Below are 19,126 nucleotides of genomic sequence, written 5' to 3'. Positions count from 1 at the left end.
CATACTAAACTACAGCAGATAGATCCCAATCGCAAACCAAGTCAACTAAAGACCAAAAAACAGCTAAGTAGATCCACATCTAACATTTCAAACTGCTCTGGCAAACAAAACCTGATGTCCTAAATCAAAGAAGTGGAACTCCCTCTAGTGATCAAGTCATTGACATAAAGGTACAAAAATCATGTGCTCGTCATTAAAAAATTGTGTATGCTATTAGATGTAAGAATCAACTGTTCATCATTAAACATTAGTGTGTATGCTATAGATGTAAGTGGCAGATGAAAATACCTAAAGCAAGCAGGAAACTGTTTCCCCATTTTAAACCCGAGCGACCTATCTAAATCTATAGAGAGATTATTGTAACTTGAACATATACTGGCAGGCAAGAGAAGAACTCTGCAAAAGGAACTCATTGCGTCCATCTGTTGTAATGCCCAACTGTGTTAGCAATATAGCCAGGGAAAGGATGACAAATTCATAATTCGTCATTGAAACAAATGATAAGGTCGCTGAATAGAAAATACCTAAGGTAATAAAGAAGCCATCTATCTTCCCATTTTAAACCTGAGGAACCTATCTGAATCTATAGAGAGATTATTGTAGTTTGATCATATACAGGCAGGCAGGAGAAGAATTCTGCAAAAGTAACTCATTAAATCCATCTGTTGTACTGCCCAACCGTGGGAGTAATATATCCAGGAAAAGGATAACACAAACAAAATTCATCATTGCAACAAATGCAAAGGTTTCTGAACAGTAAATACCCTCAAATTAGGAGAATCCTTTTGCAACTAAGCCAAACTTATACTTCTCAACTGAACCTTCTACTTCCTATATGACCTGCCATACATGGTCAGATAAACAGGGATGAAGTCAAAAGTGTTATTTCCATCAAGAAAAGATATTTTTCATCCATCATATCATCCTATTTAGTTTACCATATACACATCTAAAAGTCTATGTATTCTCCCAAACTGCATATACAACAACACATGCTCCAATTGTCTAAGATCTCACGTCTCAGGGGCATCATCTACCTCTGTGCAGCGAAAAATACTTTCAAAGGAATTGAAATAACATAAAATCAACTCAAAAACAAATAAAACACGACAATCGAGATTTCACAAAAAGGGGGTCAAACCATCACCAAATCCATCGACACCAAAGGTATGATGACCTCCTTGACGTGTAGATAAGCCCAGCAATGTCAGATTCAATGTGTGCTGACAATAATATTTGCAACATATTGGTCCTCTTAGATTCAGAAGATACATGCAATGATGAAAAATGGATGTGGGAGTATGAATAGAGTTACATGGATTGAAGGGTAAAGATTGATTGCATGAGATCAATGGAGGATCAATTGGTTCTCTACTAAAACCATGAGAGATTGCCAAGTGGCAACCTGGGAGAGGACATGAGGAAGGTGGTGGTTGGGAATGATACACTTGGAGAATGGTCAAGAACTTGCCATAAAGGCATTTCTTGTCCCCATAGTCCAAGTGAAGGAAGAATGGGAATAAATAAATTTTCTATTCTTTGATTGCGAGATATGAGGGGACACATGCAGTACCTCCGAAAAGAAGGAAGCCTAAGGCTGATTGGGGAATATTGGGAGGCCATTTATGGCAAAGGTTGATCCCTTCATGAGCAAATGATTAGATCATGATTAAGCAGATTAAGAACAGAATTAGAACACAAGTGAGAAATGTCAGAGGATGGGACACCTGGAGTAAGGAAATTTGGTGGGAAGGGTAATAAATGAATTCAATTAAATAAACATAGAATTTATTCAATTTAATAGGCAAAATGGACTAAGCAGTATAGTTTGATAGGTATATTGATTGAATTAATTACCTAGGGAGGCTGACTAAGAAAAAGAAAATAAATCGATAATTAATTAAATTATTACGAATTATTTAATTAATGGGATAGAGGGAGTAGATGAAAATATATTTGGTTTATTTTTCATTTTCCTTCCCTTTGCTTTCATTTATTATTGTTTTCCTCAGTATAGATAGTTATCTCTTTGGTCCTTTAACTTTTTGTTCTTATTTGGTGGATTGGACATATGTAATATTACTTTCTCATATATCAATTCTTCTGTCTTATTTCTTCGTTTATTTTAATTCCTTTCTTTTTTTCGCTTACTCATTTGTATGTATATGTATGTGTGTGTGTGTGTGTGTGTGTGAGTATGCATACACACACGCACATATATATATGTATATATATATATATATATATATAAGTTTACTTATTTATTTATTTATACTTGCTTAATTTTTATATACATGTATGATGTATAATTTTGTATATTTATTTAGGTGTATGTATTTATTTATTTATCTTGTTGTGGTTGAGTTTCCCTTCTCAATTTTCTGTTCCTTTTGGCTTTATTAGGTAGCTTCTAGTTTGTCTAATTTTTTAATTCTTTTTGCTCTTGGTCGTTTTGTCTTCCTTGGTTCCTTGGTCTCTATGTCTTCCCGCTCTCTCCCTCCTTTCTCCTTTTTTTACACTTGCCTCAGTCTGCAACCTACATTTTTCATGTTCCTTTGCTCTCCTGCACCCTGAGGATGGATCATGTAGTATGATCTGAAACACTGGTGATAAAAAATTGTCTACACAATCTATCCCAGAAAGAATATTATGCATCAAATGGAAATTGTCAATTTTGGGTGTCCACACTAGCATACTGCCTTCTTACCACCACATAGTTATAATTCTTTGTGCAAAAAGAGGTGCAATTGCAACTTATTGAATCCCCTTGCTTACATCATCCAAAAAGTCATCATCATCATGAGAAGCAGCAGGTCGAAAAGAAGAAATAAACGATGAACGAGAAGAAATTGAAGATGGTTACTCACAAGCTGATGAATATTATTCAACTTGAACATGAAGCCTCGAAAGTACTTCTTGGGTGCTTTGAACAAAACACCAAAAGATCTTTACGTCTTCATAATAGCTAGCTAGAACACAAGGTTGCCTCTCCTCCATGAGCTTGAAATTTTCATCAAAGATAAACAACCAAGTTTCATAGCCAAAGACAAAAAAGTGGGAAGAATTTGACTTATCTTTACTCCAAACTTCTTTAGGGTGACATTGTGCTCCACTTGATAAGTAGTACATCTCTGAATTCAATCACACAGTTGATGGCCTCAGCACAAAACCCAAGGCCTCTGTTTTGATTTGGTTCATCAAATTGGCAATCTATCAAGATGTGTGGTTCTTCATCTCTCCAACGTAATCCTACTATGGAATGTATGCAACTATGTGCTGCATCTAAATACCATGAATTGTAAGTGTTGTTGATCGGTGCTTTATGACCACACCAACACAAAACCCTCTCCTCTCTTGAACAAAGATCCCTTGTGTGCTAAGATTGCAAAGATTATTGAGGTGACTCCAAAGTTCCTACTGCGAACATGCAATTTTGTAATGGATATGAGCTCATTTGGCTTGATGTGTGCTAGTAATCCAAGGGGACTTGCGTTATTTCTTTCAAGAAAACTCTGCAGTTTCGGTTTTGAGAACTGTTCAAATAATTTGGTAATAAAAAGTATTTCAAAGTGTTTCACAATATGTACTGAAAGTAAACGTAATAAGGGTTGAGTGATCCGATTCTAATCCCAAGATCTTGAAAGCTAACAACTGCTCAAGTGAAATCTACCACAATTTGCTTTGCTGAAACAACTACATAAAGGAGGTGCAATCTTCAAACATTGTGCAAGCAATTTTCATACCATAAATTTCAAATAAACACCATCATAAGAACAATGCACATTTGATGACTGAAGTTAAGCGTTCACATTAAAGGCTCAGACCACCCTTACACTACATATAGAAATCATCCAATTGCAAAAGGTATGAGCAAATGATTTCACCAAAATAAAATTATCAATCTCATTCATTTTACAACTTCAAAGTAAATCTAATATATTAAGGAACAAGAAACCATTCAAACTCGGAAAACAATACAAGTAATCACCACACTTCAATGAGTTACTCTTAATTTCTGGTAGCTTGTAGCAGCAATCTCCCAAAGTATCTAAAGGTGTTATTTGCATATTTCCTCTTTTCTATGTGAATTCACTTGATCTAAATCCCCAACTACTTCTCAACAAAGACATTGAAACCATTAAAGTTGCTCAGGAATTTGCTATTTTACATGATAAAGCATGCCCATATACAACTTGGGAAGTTATAAATGTATGTATACTTAGTCTCGTAAAGCAATGCCTTTCGGAACGACCTCAGACCATTGTGTGGCAACAAAACTAAACAGCTTAGCTCTATGAGCCTTTCTCCTATCCAAATTTTTGATGCAGTAATAAACTGTAATAAACCGAGCCTGTTCTGGTTAAAGAAAATCAAGTTTGGACTAAAGGCAATTTGTCAAACAGTTGCCATGAATTCCTTGGTCTTTAAGTTGATACTGTGGTAATAAATCCAACTCTAGGAAATACAGTAATATGACTAATAGACTTTGCAAACAATGTGAAAAACTCAGGGCATAACAATGCTGATTCATACTATTTACCACTACAGCAGACCTTATACAATGATGTATCTATCCAGAATCATAGAGGAATAATAACTGAATGCATTTCAACGTACTACTTATGTTTACACCACTAACAAAAGTTCGTAAACACAACGAATGATAAATGGAACCTGGTCTAGTCATATATAGCTGGAAGTCTGCACTGTGGTCTATGGCATGCCTCCAATGGCTACGGTTCTGGGACTGTCAACTCCCATCACTCCAACACTCATCCTGATTTACTGTTATCAGACATAGCGTGATGTCTATAGCCCGTGACCCCTCTGTAAGTACAGATGTAGATGCTGTAACCAATATACTGGCTGCTAACCCTGCCGTCCCTTATGCTCCCTGCGGATTATGGTGTATAAACACCGACTGTAATATGCACTGCTGACGGTGACCCGACTTCCAGTAAGCTCGGTATACAGGTTTCTCAGCCACGTCAAACTCACCTCCCTCGGCTCTGGATATCTACTAACCTTGAATGTCATCCAGGCACCAAACTGTCAGACCAGACCTGTGCGTGCCAATAGTCTGAACGGACTTCAATCCTCTTTCCTCCTATCTGCCGTGGAGCTATAACCTCCTGAAGATCAACGCATCAGTTCACTCTCAGTTCTGAAAATACAATGTGAGTGCCGAGTTTGCGTCCAGCCTCACTATTTTCCTTAAGGATTTTCATCCTTAGGAAATATCCAGTCACATTCAAGCAACCTTTAGGATTTTGTAAAATAACATATATTCGTGATGTCAATCCCAATGTAGCTCCACGCTTTTATAACCTCGATATGAGGGAAGACACAAACGACTAGGCAATATGAGATTAAAAGCCAATTTCGTCTTTTAGTCACTTAAGTTACTTTATAACTTTATAATAACATTCAAATATTTAAATAGATCACTTAAGTCACTTGAACTTTAATATCTCTTGAAATACTTGTTTGATTGCCATGCCATCTGAAATAGGAATCTCTCCTCATAACTCCCCATGTGACCAAATACACTTTCTAAAAATAGAAAGGCTCCATCTCTATTACTCTTGACTTACTATACATAGTAAGTATGGCAAATGGAGTCCAAATGATATCGAACAAAGGCCAAATGCATAAATCGCTGAATGTTGGAGATGAATCAATCCTCAGAAGACCCTTTAACCATTCTCATTAGCCTACAAGGATCCAATATTAGGCTAATCCTTATAATTCTGATGCTAGCAACAAATGGGGACATTACAGTCCTCCCTTCCTGAGATTGCTTGCCCTCAAGCAATCGAGCAATCACAGCGAACTCCAACCTCCACCTGGATCCCAAATGAAGTAGTACGTGACACCCCTGTTAATATTGAACCAACTGCATACCACTAACATCATGAGGACCAACAACATAACCTGCAGTATAGCACTCAAAATGTGTGCTAATGATGTAGAAGTTAGAATATCACTAGAAGAATCCCCCACAAGGAATATCTTCATCCTGGTTCTTACCCATATAATATAAATTGGATTGGAATCCTAATCAATAATCCCTTGAAGAGACGTAGCTACAGGAGAACCATATGCACTCATGCCAACTGTATCAACCATGGGTGTAGCCACGTCAAAATATGTGGACACAAGAACATTACTAACTGCCTCAACACAAAACTAAATCTTTACAAATGGTGAAAACTAAGCCCAACTCCACTCAGGTGAGTAATCAATATCAACCTCAAACAACGGATTATCATAAGACAATGTTGCATCCATGTCAAATGTAGGACTATTCATGAAGTGAACATCAACACTTTGCTGATCGATAGTATAACATGACACTATCACTACATCACTCACCTCATCAACAATAACAAGTGTACTATCATTACAGCACACATATACAACTGCTTGCATACTGCTAAACTCCTCATTGAATGGCTCAACCGACACAGAAGTGGTTGCAAATATGACAGTATCCTTGCATACTTCTACTCCCACTATCGCTGCATCACCATCAAATACATGATTCGGAGAGCTCATGCCAACAACTGCATCCTCTGACTTAACCTGACATAAATCCTCATCACATTCTACCTCAATTGTGCCCGACTCATGCAGTGTCTCATAGGAAATGTCCCACAAATCTGAAGCCGCAACTGTATCATCACCTTCCGCTCTTAGAAAAAGTGATATCATTCTCTACTCAAATCTTGGCTTTAAAATTAGTTGGGTTATCCGTTTGCGATTTTGATTCATCTCATTCACTAGCACATTTAACTGTTTCATAATACCCTGTATCTCAGAATCTCCCTCCATTAGCGTAGAAGTATGCCTCTGTGGGTGCAATGAATTCCAAACCTTTTGTCACCATCCATAACATTGAAAACCAAATCCTCTACCTTAGGGTCAAAAGAAAAGGGATGAGCACTCCTCACGGTGTAATGCCGATAAAAACTCCCAATCTCTGTCAAGGGCTCATCATCATCAAACTGGAAATCAGAAGATGCTTCCAATCTCTGACTTTGAACTATTGGTCAGGCAGGATCCTGGGCAACCCTCTCAACAAGCCCAACCACAAAATCCCTATAGGGAAGCATTGTAGCCAAGATCTCTACAATCTTCCTCACCAATCGTCAAATAGCACGAGGGCCCCAAATGAGAGCGCCCTCGGATATACTATATGAAACCTCCTGCAAATCCGAGCTCTCAAGCAAATACTCCATGAATGACTCAGTACAGTAGAAATTATATGTGGAAGCATCAATTTGCTCCCCTGCAATCTACAACTAATCTTTCTGAAAATATAACAATGCCAACTGTCCAATGCTATCAGTTGTATGAAAAGAAGAAATAGATTCACTTTCAATAGAAGGAAGCAAATCACCATGAGAACCCGTCTCCACTGATGCTCTCGCCTCCTCTGTACATACTACACTCATATCCTAGACGAATGTGTTCGCCACATCATCACATCCCTCATCCTCAACCGTAGAAGCAAACTCACCACCAACTACAATATGTAACTGAACAAGGTCTGCGACTGGTGTTGACTATACCCGTTCTAACTCCATGGTAACCTCACCCAACTGTGATTGTGACTCCTAAAGAGCCAACTAAGTATACTAAAGAGAGTTCACTGTCACCTCAAGCTCCCGAGTGAGCTCAACCACCTTTCTCCTCTTTCCCTAACGTCTCATAGCAGGTGCTACCCCACTCCAAAAGGTAATCTCTGTCATCAACTAACTGAGAGTAACTATGCATCAAGATCCTAACAGCCTCTCGAACCACATTAACCTCTGCTAGGGAAAGACTACTATCACCATGCTCATCTGACACAAGGGCACCCCAACCAAATGTAGCTAGCATATGCCGAATAGCATCATAATGATCAAGAGATGAAGAAATGTCACTATCACTCACCTTCGGCTGATAAGTCAGATGATGCCTTTGTAACCCCTGACTCCTATGCAAGCTTTGTGTCTCACTAACTGCACTATGATAGGAAACTGAATCAAAACTGTCCACCACAAGATCACTCATACATGTACTATCGTCCTTGTATAACTCTGCATCCAAGATACAACTACCATGTACCTCAAACAACTCCTCCGAAGAAATAGAAGCCCTCACAATCTCAATATCCCCACATGTCTCATCTTCCACCTCAATAGTAAGATCCTGGGACTCATTCAAAACCTCATCAGAGTCATCACCCAATATCTGACAAGGGGTATCATACCCGATGCAACTCATAAACAAATCACCAAAGGTGTCCATACTGTCTGCATCCCTATCACCTAATAGAGCCTAAACTATCGTCACATGACTCTGCACACACGACTCTATGCCAAGATGTGAATCAATAATGCTAGAGCATGAATCCACATCTACTGACTCCGCTGTAGCACCCAAATCATTGGCATCACAGCTAGGTGACTCCATACATGCATCGGTCCCACCTGAGGAAGCAACTGCCTCCTGCACTAGAGCAACACTATGACAACTCCCATACAAATCTCCAATAATAATTCCATCCTCAAGAGAGCCTGAAATATCAATAGTAACAACTGCATCAACTATCTCTGCATTAACTGCAACAACTCTAGGGGCCTCAACGTGCTGAAGTTTGGTGTCACTATCCACCAAGGGTACTAACACATCTACTGATCTTTGTGAAATGGGTCCATCATCAACACTACAGATAGGACTAGCAGGTGTCGTACTAAATACAGGTACATCTGCATCATAGACACCTGTCGGGGAAAACTCAAGCTTCCTTCTCTACAATCTCGATGTTGACCTTCTAAAGGCAGAAACCATATACCTCGTTCTCCTCTCAATCGTCTCTGGATCTGACAAACTCTCTCTTTTTTTATTTAAGTATTGAACAAAATTACAAAGGACAAATTTTGCTTAATCGGATCAAGGAATAAATCCCATTCATCGTACATTGCCATAACATTATCTAGTAATAAGTTTGGTGTTGCGGGTGGTGCTCCCTCTTCCTCTGCATTAAAAACGAGCATCAAAGGTCTGTCAATGCTCCGTATGGGGGGCCTAGCAGCTCAAGGTGATCCTGCCACACTACCACCTCCACTGTGATGACTCGGGGCTGCCCTATGAGGCGGAGCTAACTGCTGCATAGCACCTATAAGCTGCTGAAGTACAGTGGCTATATTGTTCTGCCCATCTCTAATAGCCCGCAATATTTGCCTTACTTCTAAATCCTGTTCAGTCTCATTATGAGTTATTTGAATGTTGTTTGCCTGTTCAGCCTATTCAATCTCTTCAACCTGTTTAGCCTGTTCCAAAAGTTAAATCCTCATCCACTGAATAACTATCCTCTATGTCGATTTGTTCTGAAGATTCTAACTGCTCAAGTTGGAAGTGACTAAATTTATAAGGTTTCCTCCTCATGTCTAACTATCATTTTTCCTGTTTAACCCAACCTGTTACGTGATAATATTTCCCACAAGATGGCAAGTCTTATGGCTCTGATACCATTGTAATAAACCGAGTCTATTCTGGTCATAGAAAATCAAGTTTGGACTAAAGGCATTTTGTCAAACAATTGGCATGAATTCTTGGGTCTTTAAGTTGATACTGCGGTAATAAATCCAACTCTAGGAAATACAGCAATATGACTAATAGACTTTGCAAACAATGTGAAAAACTAAGGGAATAACAGTGCTGATTTATACTATTCACCACCATAGCAAACCTTATACAATGATTCTGGGATCATAGAGAAATAATAATTGCATGCATTTCAAAATACTACTTATGTTTAGACCACTAACACAAGTTTGTAAACAAAATGAATGATAAATGGAACCTAGTCTAGTCGTATATAGCTGGAAGCTTGCACTGTGGTCTACGGCATGCCTCCAATGGCTACGATTCTGGAACTATCAACTCCCAATCACTCCAACACTCATCCTGATTTACTGGTATTAGACTTAGCGTGATGTCTATAGCCCCTAACCCCTCTGTAAGTGCAAATGTAGATGTCATAACCAATATACTAGTCGCTAACCTTGTCGTCCCTTATGCTCCCTGTGGATTATGGTATATAACTGCTGACTGTAATATGCACTGCTGAAGGTGACCGGACTTCCAGTAAGCTCAGTATGCAGGTTTCTCAGCCACATTAAACTCACCTCCCTTGGCTTTGGATATCTACTAACCTTGAATGTCGTCCAAGCACCAAACTATCAGACCAGACCTATGCGTGCTAATAGTCTATACGGACTTCAATCCTCTTTCCTCCTATCTGTCATGGAGCTATAACCTCCTGAAGATCAACGCATCAGTTCACTCTCAGTTCTAAAAATACAATGTGAATGTTAGGTTTGCGTCCAGCCTCACTATTTTCCTTAAGGGGTTTCATCCTTGGGAAATATCCAATCACATTCGAGCAACCTTTAGGATTTTGCAAAATAACATATATTCATGGTATCAATCCCAATGTAGCTCCACGCTTTAATAACCTCAATATGAGGGAAGACACAAACAACTAGGCAATGTGGGATTAAACGCTAATTTTGTCTTCTAGTCACTTAAGTTACTTTATAACTTTATAATAACATTAAAATATTTAAATAGATCACTTAAGTCACTTGAACTTTAATATCTCTCGAGATACTTGTCTGGTTGTCATGCCGTCTGAAATAGGAATCTCTCCTCATAACTCCCCATGTGACCAAATACACTTTCTAAAAATAGAAAGGATCCATCTCTATTACTCCTGACTTACTATACATAGTAAGTATGGCAAATGAGTCCAAATGATATCAAACAAAGGCCAAATCCATAAATTGTTGAATGTTGGAGATGAATCAATCCTCAGAAGACCCCTTAACCATCCTCACTAGCCTACGAGGATCCAATATTAGGCTAATCCTTGAAATTTTGATGTTGGCAACAAATGGGGACATTACATAAACGACGGATTTAGTTAAGAACTATCCAACGATGCAACCAAACACTCTTCAATCATGCACAATGGAATTCAATAATCACAAAACAATATGAAAATGAACTAAATTATTCATTCATTGCTACACAATGTAAAATTACATCAATGACTACTCCCACAAGGGCCCACAATTTGATTTCAGCATCAGCCTTTAGTTACAACCTAATTCATTCATTAAACAAGAATGTGAGTCCAATAATAGCCTCCTTAGGCTGATATTACACTATTCAAATCTCAGTGATTCTACCACCTTTCTTTAGTGAATGTTGATGTGGTAGGACTGCACAGACCAAAAACTTAGTACAATTCCCCACATACAAAGGATAAGAAGCACAGATCCAATATTAAATAATTTCACTCCTAGTGCCTGCATCTGCTTTCCCCATCCATACTCCATCCCTTATGTTGTGATTGCCGGATTCAAGCCAGAGATCGCACTATCTGAAGAAATATTTATTTGGTGAGATGCAACCTGTTGATGCGAGTTTTGTATCACTTACATAACATATGAGGATTTGAATATTCGATATGGGATATCAAACATACAACTCCTCTCTTGAAAAGTTAATGCTCATGAGACACGAGTATAACTCCAATGTTCCTTACACCGTTGGGTACTCGCTCAGTTTTATCGATGTGATTTGTTGGTAATCACATAGGCGGCCTTACGCTATTCATTCGAGGATGACGTGGACTTTGGTGGGATGAAGGTGATGGTGGCTCGGTTTGTGAAATGTGTGGAAGCAGATAATGTTGATGGTCGTGATGATGGAGGGTGTGTCTGCCAATGATGATGTTGATGGGAAAGCGATGATCGTGGGAGGTGAATGGATGAGTTCTATCACTTGATCTACTCTAACTTTCTCCTCTCTAAACTTCAACTACCCAGCTACTCACTATTCTACTCCTACTCCTATGAATGGAAGGTTAGCGAACGGACGTGGATCGAACCTAATGAGAGCTGACTAGGGGCCTCACTTCCACAGGTGCAATGATTCTAAGGAAAAATAAACTAATTTACCACACAAAGTTTCCCAACCAGCCGCTAGGATGCTAGTGGCCTAGTATTGATCTCTATCAAACATTTATCAATGCTACCATACAACTATCCATCTACTTTACTTTCACTTGAACAACTTAAACAATTTGAAATGAAATCTAACTAAGTGGAAGTAGAAAACATGCAATAACACCCAATGTTCTTAATCAACATGCCAATCGCAACAATGAAAAAGAGAGCATTTTGGTATTATCTTCGCAACAATTTCTCCAACCCTTTACAAATGAGAGCAAATGGCCTTTTATAGGGGCTAGAAATACAACGGACGGTGGAGATCAAAACAAGATCAACGATCCAGATTGGATCCTCAAAACCCTAATTAGGGTTGCCACCCCATCGGCCAATGAGAAGTTGCCACCTCATCAATGGACCAATGAAAAAAGTGCAAAAAGTGGCAACCAATGAGAAGGCACCAAAATGGTGGCCAATCAGAAATAGACACTTGTCCTATTCTAGAAGAAAGGGAAATTGCCACTTGGGCTTACATCAAATGATCTTTTAATATAACTCTTCCCTTTTCTTTCATCTTCTTAGCTAAGGCAATGAACTTAGCTAGCCTTTCATTAACTTCTCCCATAGGAGGACAAGGTGTGTGCTTCGCCTTGAGTTCCACTGACTTTTGTACAATCTAGCAATTAGGTAGAACAAATAGGAGCTCAGGTAGAATTGCCTTTGGTTTTCCACGGTTCTGAGTTGCAATTCTAAGTTCTCGCTTATGATCTTGGCCCAATCAAACCTTCTTTTTCCTTTCTCAATCTCATCAATGAAGAAGTACATCCAGTTTTCAGATCTCAACCCTTGAGCTGGGCCCATGATCCGACTGAGTAGAACAACGAGATCACCATATTCTGGTTTGAAATCTGCCATTGTAAGCCTCAATGATCTGTTAACTCCTTTCCTTCCCTCACGTATCCAATTCTGCTTTAGATGCATGTAATAGGCTCCTTGGTTATCTTGAAATGACTTAGTTGCTTGATCCATCATTACAATCGTCATGCCCTTGTACTGGGGAATGTTAAATGTTTCTTCAATCGCTTGTTCGCCAATGCTGGCCAACACTCTCTTCCCTTCATAAAAAATGATGGAATTACTGTTTAGATCAAATTTGAATGCACATTCCATAATCAATTCTGGACAGGGCAATGTGGGAGGAAAGGCCGCTGTGAGTACAATTCCACTCTTGTAAATCCTTTTTGCCAAGGGGGATTGTCCTTCCTTCAGTCTATCCCTCATCCGTATCATGTCCACTGTACAAATATTGGTGTCAGTTATTCTCTTCATTTTCGAGAAGAAGGAAGTATTGGGCATCATATCCTCTTTGTCTTTCTTAGTGTTCGCCCGCTTGGGATTCTTACTTGCACTATCATCCTCCATGCTCATCACCCTATTACGGGATGGTAGAGTGGTGGACCAAAAGGCAAGAAGAACCAAGCGGAGCAATTCTTAGACTCAGAACGAAAGATGGATGTTAGCTTAAGCACTCCTTGCAACTCTAAATGATGAAAATTCACCTTAACCGATAAACTTACAGCGACTTTTCGGAACCTAGGATATGACTTTCAAGTAGTTCAAATCCCTTTGCAAATAGAAATTTACACTCCTAAAACTATCCAACACTTGCCTTCTATGCAAAAATCAAACTTTCATATGTATCTCTTCTCCCAACAAAATTGCCAAAATCTGGTATAAAAATGAAGTCCTAAGTAGAAAAAAAATCAGACCTTCACCATGAATTGCTCAAAAATCAGAATCAGATCTGTCTCAATAAAATGCCAAAAATGGAAGATTTTGCCTTTGTCTCAAATTCGCCCATGCATGAAGTCTGAAATCCGCCCAAAATGCTACCTAAGGCACAAATCGCAGCTCACAAATGGAGGAGAAAACCACCAAAATCTGCAAAAATCTGCCCACAAGAAAAATCGCCAAGGTCTGAAAATGGAGAAATGCAAGCAAAAATCGCCCAAGCATGCAAAAAACTGCCTTCCACTAAATTCGCTTCCACAAAATTCGCCCAAGTCTGGAAAAAATCTGCTCCTCCACAAAATTCACCCACATGGAGACGAAGAAATGATTTGTGAATTCTCCATAAAGCTGGCCTACATGGTCTAGGAGAAAACAAAAAAACAAAAATCAAATTCAAGTTAAGGCCCACAATTAAATACTTAGCTCAAAAAAAATTAATTTTGCCAAAAGAAAATTGCACTTTTAAATTTACCAATTAGCTCCAATTGCAAAACGAAATTAAATAGCCTTGAGGGTGTTAAATATTTCCATTTAATGAGGGTTTAGTAATTAATACGTCATTAAATTTGGATGTTGGCTAACCAAAAGCCATTTTTTCAATATTAAATTACTAAATTCATTAAAAACTTAAAAGTTTTCAAGGCAAATTAATCCAATTAAAGTCAATTTTTGCAATTTCCTATCAAATCAATTTTGCCAAGCTAAAAATTAAAAAATTAACACTTTTCCCCATTTCAACAAAATTAAAAATTTTCACCAAAGAAAAATTTGAGATTTTCCAAAAACTTAACTGTAATTAAAATTTCTCTTTTGAGAATTATCCAAATTTACAGAGTTAAGACCAAATTTTCAGAAGAAAACGTCTAAGTACAAAATTCACAACTTTATCCTGCCAAGTTGAAATTAAATTAGAAAATTATTTGGCCTAAGGACAAAATTGATAGCTCTGGAAAATCAAGTTGAAACTGGGTGAAAATAAATCTAACCTTTCTCCCACTGGCCTAAAAGTGTCCAAGGCTCAAAATTTTCAAAACTCAAAATTGTTGGACAATCCAAAAATTTGCCAAGGCGATTAGAAAAAAGGGGGTCCCCAAAAATTTTGGGGCGATGGTGTGAAAACCTCACAACACAACCCTAACCCTAACTTGTTACTAGTATAATTTTTGGGGGCAAATTTCAAGACAAAATAGGTGGGGACATCAGAATCCTTTATCAAATGAATGTGAACCAGTTGATTTCTTTAATCCCTCATGTCAATTGAAAAGAGAAGACTAAATCTCACCATATCTCACCATATCTATTCACTGTTTATTGGCAAAACATCAGGTAGTTAATGGATGCCTCTAAGACTAAAGAAATCTGAGAGGATGCAGTGACTGTTGAACTACAGCAAACCTCCCATTAGCGATTTGTAGAATACTTGTCTAGCTGAAAAAACTCAAGTTCAAGAAGCTCGACAAAATAAGGGATCTTATCGATTTATAATAGAGCCTCGGGATAAAAGGTCAAAAAGCTAAGATCAAGAATCTTTCTTCAATGCCAGCAAAAACATATGAGCTACCAGTTGCAGGATTTTGTACATCAACCTTAGGAAGCTCCATAATACTAACCTTAGCATCCCACTGTTTGGAGGAAAGAACACTCATCTCTTATGAAATAATTTGATAGACGGAATAGTGAGGAAACTTGGAAGTTGAAAAGGGAAGTGGCCATAGCTAGCTGATGGAATCCAATAGCAAAGCTCTTATGTGATGTTTGAGCTTCCAATGAGCTCTAAAGTGAGAGTCATTCTAGAAGACCCAGAAAAAACCATACAAAATGGAACTGAGGATAGGTAGAAAATCCCATAGGTAAGTTAGTAAAGTGTGTCTATCTAAGGACCGGAGAGACATTAGTATCAAGATTAATAAAGAAATAAACCTAGCTTTGGAAGCTAAGCTAGTTCAAAAGAAAACCCTTTCAATCATACTGCCAGGAAAGCACTTAAGCTCCAGGATCCCAAAGTCAATTTTAACTATGAAGGGCCAACATAAAGATCCTCGAGGACGGAACCTGATAATGAAATCTGACAACAATTGAAATTGACAATCTAATAACATGTGGAGACCTATTCTAGCCCATTCATAAGAAAGAAATCATAATGTATTCAATCATCATATCAAGACAACTTCTTCAAACAAGCATAAAACACGTTAGATAAACATCAAACAACACCAATACATTCATGAAACTCTTAACTCCCTTGTCCTATATCTTCTAAACTCTTGTGTTGATAAAATGTAAGTGCTTTCAGTTTTGTAGCACAAAGCACAAGAGCTTATGGAGAACGGGGATGGTTGATTGATAATGAAGATGATGCAAGTATGGCAATATAATGATGATGGAATAGCAAATGAACTCTCAAAGATGCTAATATGCAAGGGCAATATCTCCAAGGTCTCAAGATCACACGCCTACAAGATAGCTTAAAATCACAAATGCATTAGGTCTCCAAGATGGCATAAGATGGCAGAAGACAAAAAAATGTCTTTTATAGAAGCCTCATGAAAATCAACATTTGAGATTAAGAGGTGCTAGGAGATTGAACAGGATTGAAGCTAAGGTAGGGTTTTCGTAGGAGTGAAGGAGATTAAGAGACATTAGAAAAATTAGTGGCTAGGACTGAGTAGTAGGTAGGAAAGCTGTTGACTTTAGTCATAAGAGGCAAATGAAGTGACACACGACAAGTGGTGCAGGCTTAAAATTTAAGAGTTGATCCATGTGAGTGATAGTGATTGACTAAAAGTAAATATAAAAGAAGTGTAGTTATGAATTTATAAAATAAACAAAGGTGTTTATTCCATAAATAGGAGACTTAAGAAATGGCAAATGAATAAATTAAACAAATAAGAATTATTTAATTTTTAGGATAGGAGGGTTAGTGAATTATTTATATAAATAGGGATATTTATTTAAATAACAGTCGAAGAAGCTAATGAATTAATTACATAAACATAACTGCCTATTTAATAAATAAATGAATTTTCCCAATTTCATAAGGCCATTTTTAGGTGTCTACAGAATCTTTAGAAAACCTAAGACAACTGCTAAAATGAGAATTAAGAACATGTAATAAAGTTTCCTACTGGGAGGCTGCTCCCTTCTAAACCATGGATGAACTCAAGAAGCCAAAACTGCAGAACAGGATAAGAATTGATGAGATGGTGAAAGTCATATTAAGGAGGCCAAATCTGGTTAAAAGGACTGAAAAGGCATCCTACCTGAAGACCAAAAAGAAAATGCAAGCAAGCTATCTAAGAAATTGTTCTCCCTTCACTTTTTGAATGAATATTTTTCATTTTAGACATAGATGTGAGCCATTTTATATGGATAAAGGATCTAACCTATACTGAGAATAATTATCTGTTTTTAGAACAGGTTGGACTGCTAAAGTTTTGGACAGACTAAGTATTGATGTAGTAATTTTCACCCTCATTGCTTATGTTGGCAATAGACCAGAAGAGACTTTACTTAACAATATGATAAACTATCTATGAATCTATTGAAAACTTCTTTCAGATGCATGTTTTCCAAAAAGAAAAAGAAAACCACACTCTAGCTCTGGTAAACATTATTTGTCATGTTCAAGTGCCTAACCTAGTACAACCATTAACTAAAAAGTTCCATGCATTCAGCTTTAACTGCACAGAAGTAATTAAAGTCATAACATACCTGTGTACTTTTCATATTCTTCTCCATTGTAAAATAACTTAAATGTAGGGTATGAATGAATTTCAACTTTTGAACAGACTGGTTTACTAGTGCTGCAATCCACCTGTGCTATCTCCACTGAGTCCTCACCTTCAACAGCCTTTCCAAATTCATCCCACAATGAATCTATCTTCTTGCTGTAAATAGAAAAGCATTAAAATTAAGAAATAAATCTAGAGTTCTTCAAGTCAGATAAGGGAATTGCAGCAAATAGAAATAAACTGAAAAAAACTGGCAAATTTCTACAAGAAGATGCAAGGATGCTATCAAGACGTACTAATTTGACAAGCTTAAGCTTTAAGAATATACCAGTGTTTGCACCATGGCACACAGAACTGAACAAACCAGAGAGTATCCTTCTCTTTTACCTGAATCAGAAAGTCATAAAAGGTGTTACGTCATGACCCTGAATAAATGGAAAAGGCAAAATCAGTTGCCATTATTTTGATCTGATGTACACCATTTTTACATGACAAATTAGACCAAAGAAGTTTACGCCTATATGATATTAGCCAGATCAATAACCTAGGATCCATTTCAATGGGGATAGTTTGAATGTAATCCTAAATTATTGGTAATTGTTTTCTCTTTACCTAAGCCTGTGGTTGCAGAGGTTGCATTTATTATTTCTTTTACCTTGACAAGACAAAGAAATTATGGAAATCAAAAATAGATGGACCAGGACCTATCAAGTATGCACAATTCTAGGACTTTGGAGATAAAGGCCAAGTGCATAGAATTTACAAATCCTATAGCTCCTGTGATTCTTAAACTATATTCAAGAGGTCCTTTAGTACAATCCCTATATTTCAAGATGATTCATACAGGTTACAGAAGACTTTCAATCCGAAGAAATTATAAACCATTCTTGTTTGATGCTTCAAGCCACCTAATTGGCTTCCTCCAGAAAAAAATAGACAACAGAAATCATCAGCTACCCTATAATTGCCACACAGAGGTTTTATTAATTTATTTCATGGTTTCCTGCATATGGTTTTTTCTGGGTGTAGAAATATTGAAACTCTAGGCATTGGAACCATCCTTCCAGCAAAAGGATTCTATACTGTCCAACTGATATGAGCTTGTGCAGGATATCAATTACCTCCTACCTTCATTTTCTTTATGGATAATTTTAGCATTATTTTCCCAGACAAACACCATTATCATTTTGAATAGAATCCTCGCATTCACTTTCACACCAACATAGGGTTGTCGAGCTATTAACAGATAAAGCTCACTTCTACCGCTCTATTAGTATCCCAATAAGCCACCTATGAGACTTCCTCACATAAAAATCATTACCATCTCATGTATTTTGTCCACTATTTTCATTTCAGCATGCCTTTTAAAGTGATAGAAGCTAACAGATTTTGTTCATCTGTGCTAATAGATTTTGTTCATCTGTGCATTATTTGAGATTGGATTTATTATGTGAGAAAAGCATACTGATCCATCCATGTGGGGCATAAAGGATTAATACTGTGGATGATTGGACTGACTTGGATTTCAAACCACATGATTCAGATTACCATACATTTGGCATAGGGTGGTCATTAATATGAACCACTAGAAAGGTT

General features: G+C 37.6%; 1 protein-coding gene across 2 annotated transcripts in view; it reads right to left on the bottom strand.

Moving 5' to 3' along the window:
* PDIL5-1 (PDI-like 5-1) overlaps positions 1 to 19,126 on the bottom strand; it is a 42,492-nt gene that overhangs the window by 12,956 nt on the left and 10,410 nt on the right. The window contains exons 2-4 of one of the 2 annotated variants that reach the window (XR_016364738.1): positions 17,859 to 17,917; positions 17,511 to 17,686; positions 13,778 to 14,161 (exon numbers count right to left, since the gene is read on the bottom strand). Coding sequence is in view for 1 of the 2 variants with exons in the window: in XM_089831069.1 (XP_089687195.1) it covers positions 17,511 to 17,686; positions 17,859 to 17,917 (235 nt within the window). In the remaining variant the exon portion in view is untranslated. The remainder of the gene's footprint in view (positions 1 to 13,777; positions 14,162 to 17,510; positions 17,687 to 17,858; positions 17,918 to 19,126) is intronic. The other variant, XM_089831069.1, reaches the window with a different exon arrangement.

The sequence above is a fragment of the Cupressus sempervirens genome, chromosome 5 (genome assembly GCF_028749045.1).
Source record: "Cupressus sempervirens isolate cs-2001-9-10 chromosome 5, ASM2874904v1, whole genome shotgun sequence".
NCBI lineage: Eukaryota > Viridiplantae > Streptophyta > Pinopsida > Cupressales > Cupressaceae > Cupressus > Cupressus sempervirens.
The sequence above is the reverse complement of the archived record's forward strand: the minus strand, read 5'-3'. Positions and strand labels throughout refer to the sequence as shown.